At 34.4% G+C, this 24,082-nt stretch overlaps 1 protein-coding gene across 1 annotated transcript in view; it reads right to left on the minus strand.

Annotated features, from left to right (window-relative positions):
• The window catches only part of CFAP47 (cilia and flagella associated protein 47), a 434,895-nt gene that overhangs the window by 253,533 nt on the left and 157,280 nt on the right, over window positions 1–24,082 (minus strand). The window contains exons 31-33 of the mRNA XM_073013816.1: window positions 15,979–16,060; window positions 14,923–15,051; window positions 10,206–10,398 (exon numbers count right to left, since the gene is read on the minus strand). Coding sequence (XP_072869917.1) covers window positions 10,206–10,398; window positions 14,923–15,051; window positions 15,979–16,060 — 404 coding nt within the window. The remainder of the gene's footprint in view (window positions 1–10,205; window positions 10,399–14,922; window positions 15,052–15,978; window positions 16,061–24,082) is intronic.

Consider the following 24,082-nt stretch of genomic DNA (forward strand, 5'->3'; position numbering starts at 1 on the left):
TTTAATGCTATTCCACACTGCTTTAAAATGTCTACTAAACAAAAAATTCTGAACTAGCTAATCAGTTTATTCTCTGACTTATTCTTGGTATGCCCAACTGGCATCTCACCAAAACACCTAAGCTCTTTAACTATTATATATTTAAATGTATTTTAAGGAAATGTATATTGAAATTCGAACCACATTCAGCAATAAAAAGAATGAAATCATGTCCTTTGTGGCAACATGGATGGAGCTGGAGGCCATTATGGTAAGTGAACTAACTTAGAAACAGAAACAGAAAACCAAATACCACGTGTTCTCGCTTGTAGTTGGAGCTAAACAATGGGTGCACATGGATATAAAGATAGAGATGATAGAAACTGGAGACTCAAAAAGGGTTGAGAGTGGGAGGAGGTCAAGGACTGAAAAATTACCTATTGGATACATTGTTCACCATTTGGGTAATGAGCACACTAGAAGCCCAATCCCCACTGGTAGGCAATATATCCATGTCACAAAAATGCACGTGTACCCTCTGAATCTAAAATAAAATTAAATATCATTCAAAAAATAAAATGCAACAGTTACAGTGTGAAAAAAATGTCTAATATACTACTTGGTCTATTTCAAAATAAATAACTTGATAAGAGAAAGGGAGAGAGAAAAAGAGGGATTGAGTAATTCAAACTATAAAGAAAAGTTGAGAGTTCAGAGAGTTACTTGTATCTCCAGATGAAAAACTACAGATTTATGTCATATTAGATGCAGTTACTCTTATGAAATATGTGTGATGAATCAATTTTTGTGAGGAGAGATGTATTTTCAGTGCACAGGGATGCTATGGAAATGATTCTAGTAAAGGTAATAAACATTTCAATTTTATATCTATCACCTATTTTCATATATAAATCCATTGTTTAAATATCAGCTTTTAAAAAAATCTAATTTTGTCCATAATTGTATCCTATTCCTCCCTCCATACATAGGAAACTTCAAAATAAATAAATGATAAAGTTCATAATGGTCATGCCACCCTCCAGTTTCACCTGTCTAAATCTCTGGAAGGTCCTAGTGCTTGATTAGCATAGTACATATTATGTCAAATTTTAATACAATAACTTCTCATCACAGACACTATGGTGGTGCAGTACCTTGCCAAACAATATTGACTTGTTTGATTTTTATTATCCTCATAAATATTTTTAACATTAGAAATAAAAACTCTCTACAGGTGTTTATTTGACAATAATGTTCCAAGTGTTGTGATAAATAATATGAGTAAAGAGTCTACCATAGAGCCAAACATTTAGTAAATACTCAATATTTTTATGATTATGATTTTTTATTTTTGCTAATAATAAAAAACTAGAAAAACCTCTGGAATAAAGGACTTAAATTCTTATGGGAGAGAGAAACAAGTAGAAACAAAAGTGAAAACCATACGACAAACACTTTAATAAGCTTACATAAAGTATAAGACAAGGAAGATGTATCCCATCTAGTCTTGGGGAGATTGTGGGAAGGTTTCCTAGAAGAGCTGACGTCTGTAATGAGACTTGAATTGTGAGGATAAAGAGACACTGAAAAGAGATTCCAGACAGAGCAAAAAGTATTATAAAATTTAAATGCAGAAAGAAGCAGACAGAGTCACCAGTAGGGGCCTCCTTGCACTCCAAAGCCAAGTTGCCTCCACCACTGGAGTGAACACACCTGCATGGAGGCAGGAGCCCCAGCACCCACTAGCACCCTAATGCAGCTGATGTGCATGTACCCCGTTGTGCTGCTGCTGGCATGTATAAATTAGGAAGGATCCTGTTGCTACCGCACTATGAAAGGCTTTGGCCGACACTACTTACCAGAGTGTAGTGACCAGCAGTCTGGGAGCATCTCACCCTCCATCCCCACCCAGTGCAGTCAATTCCTAAACTCGAGGAGCCAGAGAACAAAGTCAGGGCCTGACACATATTCCCCAGAGTTAGAGCACACAGTCTAGGAGTAGATAACTGAGTGCTGGCCTTCTAAAATCTTCCAGAAATGAAGACAGTCAGCTGAATCCACCTTATACCACAATCAAACCATCAAGGTCATAAAATAAGATAACAGAAAAAAGAAAAAACACCCAAAGGTCAGCAACTCTAAAGGCTGAAGAAATATCAGCCCATGAAAATGAGGAAGAACCAGTCCAAGAACTCTGACAACTCAAAAAGCCAGAGTGCCTTCTTTCCCCAAACTACTGCATCACTTCTCAAGGATTATGAACCACGCTGAGTTGACTGAAATGACAGAAATAGAATTCAGAGATAGATAGGAATAAGGATCATGGGGATGCAGGAGTATGTTGAAACACAATCCGAGGAAATTAGGGCTCATAATAAAATAATACAGGAGCTGACTGACAAAATAGCCAGTATAGAAAAGAATGTGATCGACCTCACAGAGCTTAAAAACATACTACAAAAACTTCATAATGCAGTCACAAGTATTAATAGCAGAATAGACAAAGCTATAAAGAAAATCTCAGAGCTTGAAGGCTTTCTGAAATAAGACAGTCAGACTTGGGAGGCCAAGGCGGGCAGATCACAAAGTCAGGAGATCGAGACCATCTTAGCTAACACAATGAAACCCCGTCTCTACTAAAAATACAAAAAAATTAGCTGGGCGTGGTGGCGGGCGCCTGTACTCCCAGCTACCCAGGAGGCTGAGGCAGGAGAATGGCGTGAACCCGGGAACCAGTGAGATGAGATCATGCCACTGCATTCCCGCCCAGGCAACAGAGTGAGACTCCATTAAAAAAAAAAAAAAAAAAAGACAGTCAGATAAGAATAGAGAATAACAAATTAAAAGGAAGGAACAAAACATCCAAGAAATATGGGGTTATATAAAAAGACCAAATCTATGATTCACTGGTGTCCTTGAAAGAGACAGGGAGAGTGTAAATAATTTGGAAAACATATTTCAGGGTATCATCTATGAGAACTTCTCCAACCTAGCTAGAGAGGCCAACATTCAAATATAGGAACATCTCTAAGCAGATAAACTAGAAAATCTAGAATACATGGATAAATTCCTGGACACAGACACCCTCCAAAGACTGAGCTAGGAAGAAACTGAATCCCTGAACAAACCAATAATGAGCTCCAAAACTGAATCAGAAATAAATCATCTACCAGCCATAAAAAGGCCAGGACCATATGGATTCACAGTCAAATTCTACCAGATGTACAAAGAAGAGCTGGTATCATTTCTACTGAACTTATTCCCCAATATTGAGAAGGAAGCCCTCCTCCCTAACTCATTCTATGAGTCCAGCATCATCCTGATACCAGACCTGGCAGAGACACAACAACAAAAAAATGAAACCTTTAGGCCAATATCCTTGATGAACATCGGTGCAAGAATCCTCACCAAAATACTGGCAAACTGAATTCAGCAGCATGTCAAAAAGCTAATCTACCACGATCAAGTAGTCTTTATCCCTGCAACACAAGGTTAATTCAATGTATGCAAATAAAAATATGTGATTCATCACATAAACAGAACAAAAGAGAAAAAGTGCATGATTATCTCAATAGATGCAGAAATGGCTTTCAATAAAACTCAACATCCCTTCATGTCAAAAACTCTCAATAAAGTAGGTATTGAAGGAACATACCTCTAAATAATAAGAGCTCTCCATATTAAACCCACAGCCAATAGCACACTGAATGGGCAAAGATGGAAGCATTTCCTTTGAAAACCAGCACAAATCAAGGATGCCCTCTCACTAGTCCTATTCGATATAGTGTTGGAAGTCCTGGCCAGAGCAGTTGGGCAAGAGAAAGAAATAAAGGATATCCAAATAAGAAGAAGGGAAGTCAAATATTTCCTGTTTCCAGACAACACGATTCCATATGTAAAAAACTCCTTAGTCTCAACCCAAAAGCTCCTTATGCTGATAAACAACTTCAGCAAAGTCTCAAGATACAAAATGAATGTACAGAAAAATCACTAACATTCCTAAACACCAACAACAGTCAAGCAAGAGCCAAATCAGGAATGTAATCACATTCACAATTGCCACAAAAATCAAAAAACACCTAGGAATATCAAGGAAGGTGAAAGATCTCTACAAGGAGAATTAAAAAAGCACTGCTCAAAGAAATCAGAGATGATACCAACAAATGGAAGAATCATCCCATGCTCATGGATAGGAAGAATCAATATTGTTAAAATCGGCACATGGCCCACAGCAATTTATACATTCAATGCTATTTCTATAAAACTACTAATGACACTTTTCACAGAACTAGAAATAACTATTTTAAAATTCATATGGCACCAAAAAAGAGCCCAATTGCCAGGGCAATCCTAAACTAAGAGAACATAGCTGGAGGCTTCACTGTATCCAACTTCAAACTATACAAAGTGGCTACAGTAACAAAAAGGGGATGACTGGTACAAAAACAGACACATAAACCAATGGAACACAACAGAGCTCAGACATAAGGTCGCACACCTACAACTATCTGATCTTTGATAAAACTGACAAAAACAAGCAATGGGGAAAGGACTCCCCATTCAATAAATAATGACAGAACAACGGGCTAACCATATGCAGAAGATTGAAACTGGACCCCTTCCTTAAACTATATACAAAAATCAATCCAAATTGTCTCAAAAAGTTAAATGTAAAACCTAAAAGTATAAAAACCCTGGAGGACAACTTTGGCACTACCATTCTTCATGTAGAAATGAGAAAAAATTTCATGACAAGGACACCAAAAGCAATTGCAACCAAAGAAAAAATTGACAAATGGGATCTGCTTAAACAAGCAAGCTTTTGCACAGCAAAAGAAACTATCAACAGAGTAAACAGACAATCTACAGAATGGGAGAAAAGGTTTGCAATCTATGCACCTGACAGAGGTCTAATATAAGGAATATAAGGTCACCTATAAGGAACTTAAACAAATTTACAAGCCAAAAAGAAACAATTCATTAAAAAGTAGGCAAAGGACGTGAACAGACACTTTTCAAAAGACACACACGCAGCCTAGAAGCATATGAATAAAAGCTTAACATCACTGACCATTAGAGAAATGCAAATAAAGACCACAGTGCAATACCATCTCACACCAGTCAGAATGGCTCTTACTAAAAAGTCAAAAAGTAGGCCGGGCACGGTGGCTCACACCTGTAATCCCAGTACTTTGGGAGGCCGAGGTGGGTGGATCATGAGGTCAGGAGATCGAGACCATCCTGGCCAACATGGTAAAACCCTGTCTCTACGAAAAATATAAAAATTAGCTGGGCGTAGAGGTACGTGCCTGTAATTCCAGCTACTCAGGAGGCTGAGGAAGGAGAATTGCTTGAACCTGGGAGGTGGAGGTTGCAGTGAGCCGAGATCGCGCCACTGCACTCCAGCCTGGTGACAGAGCTAGACTTCATCTCAAAAAAATAAAAAATTAAAAAATAAAGTCAAAAAGTAACAGGGGCTGGAGAGGTTGCAGAGAAAACGGTACACTTATAAACTGTCGCTGGGAGTGTAAATTAGTTCAACCATTGTAGAAGACAGTGTGGCCATTCCCCAAAGACCTAAAAATGGAACTACCATTCAACCCAGAAATCTCATTATTGCGTATATACCCAAGCAATATAATTTGTTCTACATAAAGACACATGCAGGTATATATTAATTGCAATACTGCTCGCAATAGCAAAGACATACAATCAACCTACATGCCCATCAACAGTAGACTGCATGAACAAAACATGGTGCATATACACCATAGAATAATATGCAGCCAGAAGAAAGAATGAGATCATGTCCCTTGCAGGAACTGGAGGCCATTATCCTTAGCAAACTAATGAAGGAACAAATATGGCATGTTCTCACTTTAAAGTGGGAGTTAAATGATGGGAACACATGGACATATAGAGGAGAACAGCAGATACTGGGGCCTACTGGAGGGTGGAGGATGGGAGGAGGGAGAGCATCAGAAGAAATAACTAATAGGTACTAGGCTTAATACCTGGATGATGAAATAATCTATACAACAAACCCCCGTGACATGAGTTTACCTATATAACAAACCTGAACATGTACCCATGAACTTAAAATAAAAGTAAAAAAAGAAAAAAGAAAAAAAAAAGGAAGCAGCAGCCATTCAATAGTTTACAGCGCTGAAGTATAATGTGTAAAAGTGAATGTAGAGAGTCATGGTTATAAGGTATGGTAGATATTGAAGTGAATGAAATACCATTAAAGGATTTTAGGCAAGAGTCTGATGCTAAAATTTGTGTTTTATGAAGAACCAAGTATGGCTGTGTGAGCAACAAACAAATGGGCAAATGGCAGGACTGGATGTGGTAAATATGAGAGGGTGACATTGATGGAAATGATATAAATTACAAGAGTGACAGGGGAGCTAGAAAAAAGTAGGTAGATTCAGAAGATAATTTGTGGATAGAATCAAAATAAATTGTTGGTTGGTGATTAATTAGATGTAAGAAGGAGGGATGCCTAGATTTTTCACCAGTGAAATTTGAGGTGCTTATGGGACATTCTAATGAAGGTGTTCATAAGGGGTAAGATATACAGAACTGGAGGTGAGGAGGTAGGTCTAAGATAGATTTGGATCTGGGAGGCATTGGAAGAGTAACAAAACCACAAGAAGATATAGATGGCCAAAATGTGGAGGTTTGGAGCAAAGACAGAAGAAGGAAAATATCAGTGTGATGAAGGAAAGAGGCCTTGAACAGAGAATGCTAAGGAGGGTCTTGAGAGCCACAAAGAAAACCAAAATGTTTTAGCTAGCATACAAGGGTGAGACGGGAAATCTGAGGAAAGATGGTGTCTGTATATCAAAGAGTAGAGGAAATGCCTCCCTTTGAATGTGAACAACTCTAATGCTCAAAAAGCTTGTAATTTTTAAGCAGAAGCCACAGTGAGCAGTATCTTCTGGAAACACAGTTAAAATCTAAGTGTTTATTCCCTGAATGGTCAAGGGAAAAATAAATAAATAGAGATTGAAGGATAGGTCAAAGGTACATAAAGGAAGATATTGAAAAGAAAAGAGAAATAAGAAAAAGGTAACATAGAAATAAGAATCCTAGGTAAATAGGAAGATTGAGGAAAGTAATTTGGGAAAAAGAAAGAATGTTATTTATATATTGTAATAAATGAAGGAAAATAGTAACAGAGGAGAAGAGAGAATGTATAAGATGAGCAGAACAAAGCCAAGACAAGAGTACACATTAGCACATCAACACAAAATAAGTCTGTATACAATACTATTTACAGGTTAATTATATCCTCAAGGGAAAAAGTATAATATTTGATACAATAATAAGCTGTTGGCTTGTCTCTGTTCCTGTCAGATGTTCAGCTTTTCAACTAGTTTTAAATACTTGAACATCTTTTCAACTTCTTTGGCTTTATCTATATAACCATCCATTTAGCCATTGATCTATTTAAGAGATATTTATTCAGCATCTTCAATGTGCTCACACAGGATTTAAAGCTTGGTGCGGAACTTACAGATATTCGCTATATTAATATTTTAGAAAACATGAGTTGTATCTAACATTATTAAAGACTTGAAATTTAGATCAATGATTACCTAAAACACACAAATAATTTTACATAAATTGCAATGTACTGAAGTTTATGAATTTTCTGAAGGACTTTTATACTGTACAGGTCATCAGAGCAATGGATTCAGATTTATTAGACATACTGCTTAATGAGTCTAACAATGAAATTGTTATTTTTTGCTTTAAAAAAATGTATTGCTAAACTATTTTTAAATAGACAGTTTTTTAAAGCATTTTTAGGTTTGCAGCAAAATGAATCAGAAGTTACAGAGAGTTACCACACACACAATCCTCCCCCATCATCAACCTTTTGCACTGCAGTGGTGCATTTATTACAATTGATGGACCTACATTAACAAATCATTATCACCCAAAGTTCACAGTTTACATCAGGACCCACTCTGGTTTTAACAAATGTATAATGACATGTATTCACAATTATAGTATCAAACAGAGTAGTGTCACTACCTTAAACGTCCTGTGTACACTACCTATTCATTACTCCTTCCCCACTAACCCCTAGTATCCACTGATCTTTTTCCTGTTTCTATGGTTTTACATTTTCCAGAAAGTCATATAGTTGAAACCTCACAGTATGTAGCCTTTTCAAATTGGCTCCTTTTACCTAGTAATACATCTGTAAGTTTTCTCCATGTCTTTTCATGACTTGATAGCTCACTTCATTTTACTGCTGAATAATACATTGTTCTTCGATGGAGAGAGTTTACCTCTTTTTTGCCTTCTGCCATGTGAGGACATAGTGTTCCTCTTGTTTGGAGTGTGCATCGTCTAGGCACCATCTTGGAAACAGAGAGCAGCCCTTATCAGACATAGAACCTGCCTGTATCTTAATCTTAGACTTCTCAGCCTTTAGATCTGTGAGAGATAAATTTCTATTCTTTGTAAATTTCCCAGTCTATGGTATTCTGATATACCAGGACAAAGCGAAGACAGTATGTGTCTGTTATTTTGTTAGGCACAGTTCTAGGCTCTGGGAATAAATGAGACAAGATTGTTCCTTGGCTAATTAAGAAGGTCACATTCCTAATTAGCCAAGGAACAATCTTGTCTCATTTACTCAGAAGGTCACATTCTACTGGAAGACACAGACGATAAACAAATGCATTTATGTTTACAAATACATTTATATTTAAAAAGTGCTATTGAGAATAAAAATAGAGCAGGAAAGAGTAGGACTGAAGGATGTGCTGTTTTAGAGAAGATACTGATAAACCTTCTCAGATAAGGTGACATTTAATCAATGACTTGAATGAAATGAGAAAGGAAACCATGAAGATATCTGGTAAAATAATGCTCTAGTCAAAGGGAACAGGAAGCACAAAGGCTTTGTAAAGGCATTGGACTCGGTGTGCTAAAAAACAGCAAAGAGGTAAATGTCTATAATATATTATTTGGAAAAACTGCAGCAAAATCTTTGAAATTAACTTGCATAGGCCACTATGTTGGTAAAATTAGAACCATAATACTTTTATAACAAATTAACATGTTAATTTTTAATACATGTACATATTTTATGACACCCTGGTCAAAGTGTTATTCTACAATAATCAAATCAATTTTTATGTGTTTTTGTGTAGTTCACCTTAGCATTATTTATTTGTACTTTGTTTTTTGTATTTTAATGGGGCAAATACATTTTTATAAGATATAAATTTTGATATTTTCAGTATGTCAATTAGAAGGTAATACAGTACTCTACGTTTGCCGTTCTCAAATACCAACATATCAATATATCTTTTTCAATCTTAGTGTTTTCTTGAACGTTTTCTAAAATAACACCTTCAATTTAAGGGCAATCATAATTCAAAGTCTCATTTTTAAACTGAACTCTTAATCTTCCCCTTACTTGTAAAGTTTGAATTAAATTCTGCATATTGGATATTAAAAAGTTATTTCATGTTAAAAAACAGTCTACTCTAAACACAACAGGTTTGTATGTACTTGGAAGAAAGGAGTTGAATTGAAGCTAAAGGAACAATGACCGTGCGTACTGTCCTTACTACTGTCTGTGAACACCGACATGTCTCAGCACCACACTATATCATTTACAAGAGGCTTATGACTCAGTTAAAAACAACTGCATTTTAAGGACAGTTCTATTAGAATGTAAATTCATTTTAAACACAAGGATGTGAAATGCCTTTCTAATTTCATTGTGAAATGCCTAATATGACCTACCCTCCAAAGAATTCATGAAGCACTATTACTCTTAGTGATTTCCAACATGATCCTCATATGACATGTGAGATGTTTTCTAGAAGATTTTACTTTATCTCAACTAGTTATGTACTAAGTTTAAGCAGTGTCACCTATATATTTAATACTCTATACAGTTGAAAATTTCAGCAATGATTAAGGCTTTCATTTCTAGAGTTCCTCCATATGCTTTTAAAATCAGTTATTCTTCAAAATAAGTTAAAGAAGCATCTTTTATTATTTCCATTTTACATGTGAGGAAACATATCTTGAAGATGTTAAGGAGGCATCATTTTTGTAGAACAGAAAGTAAATGTTAGAGAGGGGTCTAGAATCCATGGATTCTGAGTGGATTATGTATCCATAGCTCCTTCTCCATCATCACACTACAATTTGCAATAATTTGTTTAAAGAAAAAAATCACTTCTCACCTTTGTGACAGTTTTTCCATATCACATGTCGAGTATTCTCATAATTTACATTCATCCAATTAAGCAAAATTCTTTCAGAATCAGAATATATGTTGCTGGATGCAAAACAAGGATTGACTTTTGCTGTATTTTGCACATATTTGGGGGGCATATTATTGCTGCAGTATGGTACTACACGGGATAGAACAAAAACCTGAAATTGGGAGAGATAACTTTTATTAGACGCAAATGGAAAAATAGCAAATAAAAATTTGAAGAGGAAGTTTTAAAAAACATGACAGGAGATAAAGGTTAAATGGATTCAATTAGAAGTAAAAGAGTAGAACAGATGTGTCCCAATAATGCTTATTTTAAATGGACAACTTTTTGCTTCTGTGGTATTTAGTCTTTAAAGCACTACACTGTATAATTTACAAGAGGCTTATTGTACGTTTAAAACATAACTGCATTTAAGTACATTTCGGTTAGGAGGTAAATTCATTTAAAACACAAGGATGTAGGTTGCCTTTCTTATTTCCTTACCAGATCATGCAGCTTAGAAAAATAAGCCAAAGTAAAAGTAAATAAGTTACCAAGTCAAAAATTATTTTCTTACATTTATTTAAGAGGTCTGTTTTAAGATGATAAAAGTGTACAAAATTTGTCATTTGACATATTGTTACCCTATAACTTAAAGTGTGGTATATTTACATCATATCACCATTCACTACATGTACACCCCATGTTTCATTAGGTAGCAATGCAACTGAATTTAAAAATAATTTTAGCAATATTAAGATGAAGTAAAGACCTCTGTGTCTGTCAGTAAAGCACTATAATACAGAGCTACTCAAAGTGACACTCTACTAACCACTGTCTACAAGTTCTAGATGAGATGAACAGTTTGTGATCTGCTACCTCACTATATACATCTCAAGAGTTTCCAAATGGAATATTGGTTCACATTAGAGTACACAGTGTAAGTTCAGCTCCTTGATTTATCCCAAACCTTTAATAGACAGTTTTCCAATGGTATGGGTATGAATACAACAATTTGAGTCATATGTGCTATAAAGATACTCTTGATACCCTGCTCATATCTCCTTAGTTCCACCTTTACATTCTGAAGTTTGCTTATTGTGAAAACCTGTAAGTCTCTGCTTGAGGGATTTTTTTTTTCTGGCATATGAGAGCACACTCAGCTCACAGAGGGCAAGGCAGGAGTGCCAGAAGATAAGGACCCCAGCAACGGCCCCTTACCAAAGACAGTCAGGGAACTGGTAGTTAATTACTCCAGATTCCTCACCAGTCAGTTAAGTCTGAGACATGTTCTAAAATGTATCCTATTGGTTCCCAGTGGCACTGAGCTTCACTTGCCACAGTGAAACCCGATTGAAACCACAACTGTTACTGACTTCATTATATGATCTGCTTTAATTTCCTACTCTACTCCTGATGCTTCTTGGGAGCACTTCTGAAATAAACGATTTGCACTCAAAATACTTGTCTCAGCGTCTGCTTTTAGGGGAATCTAACCTGAGATAAGTACTCTTACAGTCAAGTACATGTTAACAGTAAATGAAAAAAAGTGCTCTTTTTCTAAGTAGTTCATAGTTATGCCATGCAGTCTTTCAAATAACTACAGTATACAAATTATTAAAATACATAAGAGCATCCAAAACTGTTCTTTTCTTTGCCACTATAAGAAGTACTTTAAAATGTGATCCAAAAAATCCATTTCTGAATGCTAGCTATTTATCTAGCATATGTGAATTGCATCATTTTAGCATTTTGTATAGAAGTTTAATGGAACTGCCTTCTTTCTTTCTGGCAGTTTTGTACTACATTTCAAATCTCACATATTACAAAAATGCAATTTAAAGCCTTTGAAAAGGACCCCCATCAATTTCTGTTTATTTCTGGGAAATACCAAATGATAAATTACTTGAGTACAGCTGATGAGAAATATGTTTGGGACTAATGACATTGACTAAGAATACAGATTTAATGATGGACCCATACGAAGCACGGCTGTAACCTTCAGTATTGGAAGAGGCATTACACTGAGTGCTTAATTCTACAGCAGTGTTTCTAAAATTACCGGTGGTAAAAAAAACTTATTAATTTTCTCTTTACCACAGAATGATAGTTTTATAAAATACTCTGAAAATAAATTGCTAGAAAAATAAAATGAAGAATTAAAATGTACACACAGTACAAGACTCCATCACTTGCAAATCCAAATACACCTGGGGCAGTAAGTGTTACTATTTATCCATTAACATGCAAACCACACCAAGCATGAGTTGAAGGAATGGAGTAAGAATTACAGAACGTGTTGTAACACATTCTCACAATGCAAGAATGTGTTGTGAGCTGTGCTAGCTAAGATGAAATTTGTGTAAATCATATTTCGTGATCCACATTCAGGAAATTCTTTCATGCCGTCAGAAAACATTGTTTCAAATTATCTTTCATTTTTGTTAAAGATTTTATTCAAGAAATGTAATAGCACCCTTTAAAGTCAATACATTGGCCACAAAATAAAACATACCTGGGCTATCCCACTAAGTCACTATGGGACATTTAAAAGACTTCAAAACAACAATGACAAAAGTACTACTAATAGTATACACTTACATATATTGAGTGCTATCCTACCCCTATCATATGCCCTTTCAGGTTGACATGAACTTTGCTATTATATTTGGCTTATTGTTTATTAATGACAACTCTTTAAATTATGTGTTATTTTAACCCATTGGCTTAGAAAACATAATTTTCATTTTTACTTATCCATAAAAATCTCTGAATTTTTGAGACTAATGAGATATTTGGATTTGTTCTGAAGAATCCTCTTGACTAGGCTTATGTTGACCCAAAGAAAAGAATCAATTGCCAGTTTATGTATGATCTTTCCTTTCGATTTAGAGATGCCGGATGGTTTAACGCTTATTTGGAGTCTCTTTAAACCCCGTTAACTAAAGAAATGTATAGCAATACATTTGTAGGACATTCAAGTTACTTGAGAATCCAGATGAGGATAGTGTACCAGATCAAGCACTCATACCTCATTGTCAGTGTTTTGTATTGAGTAATGAGAAATTGCTCATTACTCTGAGGTTGCTGCATGACTAGAAAGCTGAAAATATTTTTCAGACTTGAAGGCTTTCCTGTATTGAAATGGTCCTTGCCCACCATATTCCACTTCTTGTAACCCCTTCTGACGTGAGTGTGAAGTGAGTGGGACACTGGAAGCTATGCTTTGAGTCTCAAGCTCTTGGGTTCACTGTTGGTGTGCATTCTGTGTTATAACTATCTTTTACACTTCCTTAAAACTAAGTCAACATGTTGCTATGTAAAATCTACTGTGTTTCACCGTTTTGATTATCAAACCAAACCCAAGACCATGCTTCTGGTGAAACAGAGTAGGCCCTATATGGCTAACAGTGCAAAAAATCATATTTCCAGCATTAACAACCAGTCACCAAATGAAATGAATTTTCCCACAAGAATTCTCTTCTTACATTCAGTAAGAAAGATAGTTCAGGTTGATGGTGAAAAAGAAGAGGACAGGAGGAGCAAGTTGGGAATCACGCAGAAGAAGGAACTCTCCAGAGGGGGTTCTGGGTGGCTGACTCCAAAGGAGACTTCAGACTGCCAGGGGGCAGCATGAGGGCTCTGGACTCCTGGGCCGCAACAGAGAACAACAAGGAAGAAATAAGCATTACCTGCATTAAATTGTTGCATATGGCCAAATTCATGTGATCTTGAAAGAAAGCATGTGTGCCTGTGAGCCTCAGTTTCTTCATTGCTAGATTGATGATTTCAGTTGTGAGGAATTAATATTAAAAAATTTATTGACAGAGTCTTACACATACTACTCACTATTCAGATCTTAATTTTGCCCTTTCATTTGAGTCACTAATTCCTTATTCTATTCAATTCCTCCTTTGTTCTAAATCTCAGTCCTACAGCTCACCCATCTGGGGTTGCAAAGTGTGAAGATAGAACAAAAGCCTCCATTGGTCCTCGTGGACAAGACCTATAGTGCTATATTTGAAAACCTAGGGAATTATTCATGGACTGAAACCAGGACTTGTTTATGCAATAAGGGTATAGAGTACAGAGGTATAATTTATGCTATGTTAATCTACCCACAAATGCAATTTGGCAGGAAGTAAGTTCGAGAATTTCATAAAAACCTGCTTTTGCCTACAGTTGTATGAATCTTAGTGAATATAATTTTATAGCAAGAGACTACTGTGTATTAGATGTAGAGACAATAATTTTCACCAGTACTCATTCATTAATCCTCCCTTTTAGTACTAGAATATTCCTGTAGCTACTCATTCTAGAGAGTGTATTTCTCAACTTTTTTTGCAGTTAGATGTGACTATGTGACTGAATTCTGCCTAATGGAATCTGAAATGAAAAAGACATATTTTTTCAGGTCACATCCTTAAAAGGTAACTCCTTGCCTCCAGTACTCCTTTATCTGCTCTTCCTTCTTCAGAGAAATCAGACCCATAAATGAAAGTACCGAGGAGGAAAGAGATACTCCAGAAGCTTTGACCCTCTCATATCTCAGCAGTTCCATGAGAAAGCAATAAAAAAAAAATCTCTCATTTAAGGCACTGTGTTTTTGAATCTTTCATAGCAGCATTGTCTATACTTTAAGTAATATATGATTTATATTAATCAAAAGAGAAGCAGCAAGCAATAGTGGAAATATTACCTTGTATATCTGTAGAAATACATCTGTCCATGCCCGTTTACTCCAGGTCTCAAATTTAGACATTTCTATAACAATAGAACATTTTTTCTTAGGTGTACAGGAACTCTCAGGCATCGTATTAGTGGAAGACTTTAAGAAATAAAATAGTACAACATTAATTAAAATTTAAGGCAAATTTAGCATATGAGTTTTTTTTTTTTTTCAAAACATGTGAATGCCTTTTCTGTACTTTAATCAAGAGCTCTAATTCTCCATGTGCCAATAATATAAACTATCAACACAGGTAACTTTATGGAGCACACAGATTCTTATTTAGGTCATAGATTTATTCATTCAATGCACCTACTAGATCACTCTCTAGAATAAATGACCCAACAAGATACGAAGTTATTCTGATTGCTGAGCCAAGAAAGAATCACACCCTTTGGATAAGGTAACAGGACCTCAGCATAGTGCCAAAGAACGGGCAGGCACCTGGTTCTCTACTCATGTCACATGGCAAGCATAGTGAAGAGTCCTACAACCATAGTTGCCTCAAACCTGCAGACTCCTCAAAGACCACTCCCCTCTCAATAGGTTTCCACAAAGTGAACTATATATTATGACAAAACTATGTATTACTTGCTTCATTTCTATTTTCCCCTGAAAATGAAGAAGAAAAGTGGCACATGGTGGTGAAATAAAACCAGTTTTTTATTTGGATATATATTCTAGAATATAATTTAGAATTATATTCTAATTTAGAATATAAACATATATTCTAAAAGTTTAATAATAAAATTTACATAATCCCACCTTAGTCTTCATTTATAAATTCTCCAAAGTAGTAATTATTTATATATTTAAGAAAGCCATGTAATCATTTTTGCATAGGAACTCCATAGAGATTTTTAGACAAATGTACAAAAACATATAGGTTGTCTAAAAATTAGGATCCTAATAATATTTTGTATATAAAACTCAAGGACTCTGAAATAGGATATTGTAACATAGGCCAAATACCAGTACATACAATAATAACTGTGTGGTTTGTTCCAAGAAATTATATTTTCTTACCTTAATTTCAATCCACCTCTTATAATCTTCTGGTTCAAGCAAAAATTCTGGCAGGATATGTGAAATACATCCTCCTTGAGCACTAAAATTAAAAAAGAAAAACTCAAATTATAATATAATATACATGTTCTATATATGATTTGCATTGACCATCAGTTAAATATTTCAATAGTCACATTTTTATACATGCTACATTTTATTTTTCAAATTTAAAAGTTATATAATTAGGCAGAGGTGGCAGTGGCCACTGAGTGAAACTTCTCTGCCTTTGAAAAGGGGAGGGAAGAGTGAAAAGAAAGTGTCCTATGGTTTGCGTGCCAGCTCAGCCACAGTGCAATATAACACGGGGTGGAATTCTAGTTTTTTTAACTCTAGTCCCTTGCTCTGAACAGTACCTCTGGAACTACCTGCAGTCTGGGGGAACTCTAAGCCATAAAGGAAAGATATAGGTCTGGCTGGTTTTGCCAACTACGAATTGTAACTCGTCAATGCCCAAATACAGATACACATTTAAAAGAATCAAGATGATCCAGGAAAACATGACCTCACCAAATAAACTAAATAAGGCACCAAGGACCATTCCTGGAAAAACAGAGATATGTGACCTTACAGAGACAGAATTCAAAATACTTGTGTTGAGGAAACTCCAAGAAATTCAAGATAACGTGGAGAAGGAATTCAGAATTCTATCAGATAAGTTTAACAAAGAGATTAAAATAATTTAAAAGAATCAAGTAGAAATTCTGGAGTTGAAAAATGCAATTGGCATACTAAAGAATGGATCAGTCTTTTAATAGCAGAATTGATTAAGCAGAAGAAAAAGTAAGCTTGAAGACAGGCTATTTAAAAATAGATAGAGGACACAAAAAAAGAAAGAATAAAAACAATGAAGTACACCTACATGATCTAGAGGATAGCCGCAAAATGGCAAACCTAAGAGTCAGTGACCTTACAGAGGAGGTAGAGAAAGAGATGGTGGAAGAGAGTTTATTTAAAAGATAATAGCAGAGAACTTCCCAAACCTAGAAAAATATATCAATATCCCAAATCAATATCTAAATATCCAATATCCAAATGAATTTTAGAACACCAAGCAGAGTTAACCCACAGAAGACTACTTCCAGGCATTTAATAATAAAACTCCCAAAGAAGGCTATCTCAACACATTAAACAACCAGTCTCCCAAAGATCAAAAATTTTAAGAAATGATCCTAAAGGCAGCAAGAGAAAAGAAATAAATAACATGTAATGGACCTCCGATATGTCTGGCAGTAGACTTTTTAGTGGAAACATTACAGGCCAGGAGAGAGTGATATGACATATTTAAAGTGCTGAAGAAAAACAACAACAACAACAAAAAACACTTTTACACTAAAATAGAATATCTAGTAAAAGTATACTACAAATACGAAAAAGTAATAAAGACTTTACTAGACCCCTAACAGTAGTTGAGAGATTTCATTGACACAAGACATGCCAACAGGAATACTTCAAACAGAAGGAAAAGGACATTAATAAACCATAAGTAATTATCTGAAGGTACAAAACTCACAGGAAATAGTAAGTACACAAAAAAACCCACAGATTATTACAACACTGTAACTGTGGTGTGTAAACTACTCTTATCTTAAATAAAAAGACCAAATAATCGACCAATCAAAAATAATAACTACAAAGCCATAGACAGTACAATAAGACAGAAATAGAAACAACAAAAGTTAAAAAGTGAGGGGATGAAGTTAAGGTGTAGAGTCTTTATTAGTTTTCTTTTCACTTGTTTCTTTTTTGTTTGCTTGTTTATGAAAACTGTGTTAAGTTGTTATCAGCTTAAAATAATGGGTTATAAGATACTATCTGCAAGCCTCATGGTAACCACAAACCACAAAACATGATGGATACACAAAAAATAAAAAGCAAGAAACAAAATCACATTACCAGAGAAAATCACCTCATTAAAGTTAAACAGGAAGAAAAGAAAGAAGAGAAGACAATGAGAAAAGAAATTTTAAAAAGGCAGAAGTAAATCCTTACTTATCAATAATAGCATTGAATGTAAATGGACTAAACTATTAAATCAAACTATATAGAGTGGTTGAATGGATGAAAAAAGATCCCATGGTCTGTTGCCTACAAGAAACACACTTCACCTATAAAGATGCACACAGACTGAACATAAACAGATGGAAAAAGATATCCCATGCCAATGGAAATTTAAAAAAAAAGCAGGAGTAGCTATACTAGTATCAAAAAAAACTAGATTTCAATACAAAAACTATAAGAAGAGACAAAGAAAGTCACTATATAATGATAAAAGGGTCAATTAAGCAAGAGGATATAACAATTGTAAATATATTTGCACCAAACACTGTAACACCCAGATATATAAAGAAAATATTATTAGAAGTAAAGAGTGAGATAGACCAAAAGATAGTAATAGCTGGAGAGTTCAGCCCCACTGCCAACATTTGACACATATTCCAGACAGAAAATGAAGAAACAGCAGATTTCATCTGCACTATAGACCTAATGGATCTAATAGATATTAACAAAAGTTTTTATCTAATGGCTGTGGAATACCTATTGTTTTCCTCAGCACATGGATCATTCTCAAGGACAGACCACATGTTATGTCACAAAACAAGTCTTAAAACATTCAAAATTTAAAATTACATCAAGCATATTCTGACTGCAATGGAAGAAAACAAGAAATAAATAAGAAGAGGTATTTGGAAACTACACAAATACATGAAAACTTAAAAATGTGCTCCTGAATGACCAGTGGGTCAATGAATAAATTAAGAAGGAAATTGAAAAATTCTTGAGATAAATGATACTGGAAACACAATATATCAAAACCTATCAAATATACCAAAAGCAGTACTAAGAGGGAAGTTTATAGCTATAAGTACATACTTCAAAAAGAAGAAAATCTTCACACTAACAACTTAATGTTCCACCTTAAGGAAAGAGAAAAGCAGGAGCAAACCAAATCCCAAATTAATAGAAGAAAATAAATGATCAACATCAGAGCAGAAATACATGAAATTGAAATAAATAAATCAATAAAACAAAGGTTGCTTTTTTGACAAGATAAACAAAGTTGACAAACCTTTAGCTAGACTAAGATAAAAAGAAAGAAGATACAATAAACAAAATCAGAGATGATAAAGAAGGCATTACAATTGATACTGCAAAAATTCAAATGATCACAAGTAGCTACTATCACCAATAAACTGGAAAATCTAGAAGAAATGGACAAAGTCCTAGACACATACAACTGACCAAGACTGTATCAGGAAGAAATCCAAAACCTGAACAGACCAATAACAAATAACAAGATCACAGCTGTAATAAAGAGTCACCCAATAAAGAAAAGCCCAGGACCAAATGGCTTTACTGCTGAATTCTACCAAACATTTAAAGAAGAACTAATACCAACCCTACTCAAACTATTTTATAAAATAGAGGAGGGGGGAATGCTTCCAAAATCGTTTTATGAGGCCAGTATTACCCTAATGCCAAAACCAAAGAAATATAAAAAAGGAATGCTACAGTCCAATATCCCTGATGAATATTGATGCAGAAATCCTCAACAAAATATTGGCAAACCAAATTCAGCAATACGGTAAAAAGATCATTAATCATTACTAGGTGAGATTTATCCCTGTAAGGCAAGAATGGTTTAATGTATGCAATGTATGTAATACAATCAATCAAGTAGAACACATCATCAACAGAATAAAGGACAAAAACCATATGATAAATTAAACCAATATTGAAAAAGTATTTGATAAAATTCAACATCCCTTTAAGATAAAATACTCTCAAAAAACTGGATATGGAAGGAATATACCTCAAAAGAATAAAATCCATATATGACAGACCCACAGCTAGTATCACACTGAATGGGGAAAAACTGAAAGCCTTTCCTGTAAAATCTGCAGCACAACAAGGATGCCCACTTTCATCAATGTCATTGAACATAGTACAGGAAGTCCTAGCTAGAGCAATTAGACAAGATAAAAAATAATAAGCATACAAATTAGAATAAAAAAATGTCAAATTACCCTTGTTTGCAAATGATACGATCTTATATTTAGAAAACCTAAAGACTCCACCAAAAAAACCCTATTAGAAATAATAAACAAATTCAGTAAAGTTGCAGGGTACAAAATCAACATACAAAATTCAATAGCATTTCTATATGCCAACAATGTAAAAACTGAAACAAAATTTTTAAAAAAGGAGCCCCATTTACAACAGCCACAAATAAAATTAAGTACCAAGGAACTAACTTAACCAAAGGAGTAAAAGATCTCTATAAAGAAAACTATAAATCACTGATGAAAGAAGTTGAAGAGGACACCAAAAAACGGGGAGCTATTCCATGTTCATGAATTGGAATTATCAGTATTATTAAGATGTCTATTCTACCCAAAGCAATTTACAGATTCAATGCAATTTCTGTCAAAATACAAATGGCATTCCACACAGAAAGAGAAACAAAATCCTTACATTTATATGGAACCACAAAAGACCCAGAATAGCCAAAGCTGTCTTAAGAAAAAAAAAAAAAAACTGGAGGAATCACTTTACCTGATTTCAAATTATACTACAGAGCCATAGTAACCAAAACAGTATGTTACTGGTCTAAAAACACATGCATTGACCAGTGGAACAGAATACAGAAACCAAAATCAAATGCACACACCTACAATGAACTCATTTTCGACAAAGGTGCCAGGAACATACACTGGGGAAAGGACAGTATTGTCAATAAATGTTACTGGGAAAACTGCATATCCATATGCAGAAGAAAGAAACTAGACATCTGTCTCCCACCATATACAAAAATAAAATCAAAATATAATAAAGGCTTAAAGCTATATCCTCAAACTATGAAACTACTACAAGAAAACTTCAAGGAAACTCTGCATGACATAGGTCTAGGCAAAGATTTCTTGAGTAATAACCCACAAGAACAGGCAATTAAAGCATGAATGAATACATGGCTTCTGCACAGTAAAGGAAACAATCAACAAAGAGAATAGACAAATCCCAAATGGGACAAAATATTTGCATACTACCCATCTGTAAAGGGTTAATAACCAGAATATATAAGGAGCTCAAACAACTCCACAGAAAAAGATCTAAAAATCCAATTTAAAAATGGGCATAATATTTGTTTCTTTTTAAATTTTTTATATTTATTTTGTTTCTTTTTTTGCCTTCAATCTACCCACACAATTTTTTGTTTTGTTTTTTCATTTTTGTATTTTTCTATTTATCTCACTTCATTTTTTAATGGGCAAAATATTTGAATAAGCATTTATCAAAAGAAAACATACAAATGGCAAATGGCCACATGAAAATATACTTAACATCATTGATCATCAGATAAATGCAAATCAAAAGTATAAAGAGATGTCATCTCATCCCAGTTAAAATGGCATTTATCCAAAAGACAGGCAGTAACAAATGCTGGTGAGGATATAGAGAAAAGGGAACCTTTGCACACTGTGGTGGGAATGTAAATTAGTACAACCACACTAGAGAAAAGTTTGGAGTTCCCTCAGAAAACTAAAAACAGAGCTACCTCAAAATCCAGTAATCCTCCTACTGGGTATATAGCCAAAAGAAAGAAAACCAATATTTTGAAGAGATATCTTCACTCCCACATTTGTGCAGGTTTGTTCACAATAGCCAAGATTTGGAAGCCACCATATGTCCATCAACAGATGAATAGATAAAGAAAATGTCATACATATACATAATGGAGTACTCTTCAGCCATCAAAAAGAAAAAGATTCAGTCATTTGCAACAACATGTATTGACCTGGAGGCAATTATATTAAGTAAAATAAGCCAAGCACAGAAAGACCAAAGTCAGATGTTCTCAATTATTTGTGGGATCTAAAAATCAAAACAATTGAAGACATGGAGAGAGAGAATAGAAGGATAGTTACCAGAGGCTGAGAAGGGTAGTCAGGGAGTGAGGGGGAAGTGGGGATAACTAATGGATATGAAAAACCATTATAATTAATGAATAAGGTGTAGTAGTGGATAGCACAATAGAGTGACTCTAGTCAGTAATAATTTAATTTTTCATTTTAAAATAATGATAGTATACATAGATAATTTGTAACATAAAGGATAAGGGGATTAATATCCTATCTTCCATTATGAGATTATTATGCATTACATGCCTGTATCAAAATATCTCATGCACCCACTATGTACCCACAAAATTTAAAATAAAAAGTAAAAAAATAAATAAAAGTTATATAGTTAATTTTTAAAACCTCCCTTAAGTCTAAAATGTGCCTATGATGTTTTCTTTTTTTTTTTTTTTTAAATGGTTTTCTTTTCTTTTTTTTTTTTTTAATTTATTTATTATTATTAAACTTCAAGTTGTAGGGTACATGTGCACAACGTGCAGGTTGATAAATGAGAAAGAACTTACTTAGACCTATTATCAGCCACATCAATTCCTACATGGTAACAAAACATACAGAGTTTCATGAATTGGATTTGTAGTCAATGCAGTAATCATTTTATTATTGTTATAATATTATAAAATTGAATAAAATATCTGGAAATGTTTGAATACAATAAAACATCTAACAGAGAGATCACTAGTCATCCAACGTTTATTGAGTACCCATAACCACAAATGCCTAAATATAGAAAGCTTGTATAAGGTAATTCATTATCTATTTATTCTAAAGAGAATATCCACAAATTGTAGACTCTGATTATGTATTCTTGTGGTAGCATATTTGAAGCAGCAAATATTTATTTATATCATTTAATACATTTTAAAGCCTATGCATGTACATATTTTTATGCATATAATTTATCACATTTATGTTTATATATATACTTTTTTCATTGTCAAATTCATTGAAATAATTTTATCCAAACTCTTCATATGAATATCCATCACCATTAGAGCCACTGCATAGAAATCTAGTACCTTTGTGGCAAATGTTTCCTAATGGAGATTCAGATATTTAGGTCTAACTCAGTTAGTGAACCTAGAACACCACTCACCAATAAACATTTAATGGGAAAGAATCCTACTTCTAGTTCTCAATTCTACAAATATCCTCAAAATTCTCAGTCCTGTGATTATAGAGAAGTTGGAAAAAGAAAAAGGAAAATGGAGGCCTGAGATGATTCTGAAAACTCAAACCTTGAAGATGGTGCAGATGACTGAGAAAATAGAAGTGAGGAAGGGAACTCTTCTTGGGTGGAGGCAGTGTCCACAGTTCTAGAGTTAAGTTTGACATGGCCCTGGGTCAGTCTAAGTTAGTAGAAGAAATCATACTGCCTACATAAAGTTCCTTTGTTGAGAAATAAAACATAATCCTTTCTTTTCGATTTTCACACAAGTCCTGTCCTCATGCACATTACTTCTGTGAATCTTCATTATAGTCAAATTGGTATAGATTTAAATAAGATCTTATTTTATGTAACACCACTCCTCAGCAAGATTAGCCAACCTACAGCCTATGTAGAAATGCAATGAGATGTTGTCTCCATTAAGTTGAAATCCTCTAGAGTAAAACAAAACATACAACTCAGAGACATATGAAGAAACTGGAATATTTTCTTGTGCCCAAAGCCAAGACAGAATTTCAGTATGTAAGTGGTCACTTCTATTAAATGTTACTGAGAACTGGAGGAAAATGATCAGGGAACCATTAAAATGGGAGTTTCTTAAGGAGGGAGCCTACGTGATATTTATTTGAGTATTCCAAAGTGTCCACCAGAGAGTAAACCCTAGGTAAAATTGAGGACAAGAAAAAATGTATTTTTTTTTTTCATTTTAAAGACTGAGACTGTTATGAAGACTTGTTTTATTCTTTTCATTTTGAATCTACCTCAAGGCCTAACTTCATCAGTGCATAAGACAGTAATTACCTTTATATCTTGTCAGTAGATTTTATGTCTTGTCAGTAGTTTTAAAAAGAGTTGACTTTCCTAATAGATTTGATTAAACTTTCCACATACTAGGTTTTTTATTTGAATATTTTTTCCAAGTTCACGTTGGGTGGATCAAAACATAATTAGATGCAATTAGTTACTAAATGCTAAATTT

Source organism: Chlorocebus sabaeus, chromosome X (assembly GCF_047675955.1).
Source record: "Chlorocebus sabaeus isolate Y175 chromosome X, mChlSab1.0.hap1, whole genome shotgun sequence".
NCBI lineage: Eukaryota > Metazoa > Chordata > Mammalia > Primates > Cercopithecidae > Chlorocebus > Chlorocebus sabaeus.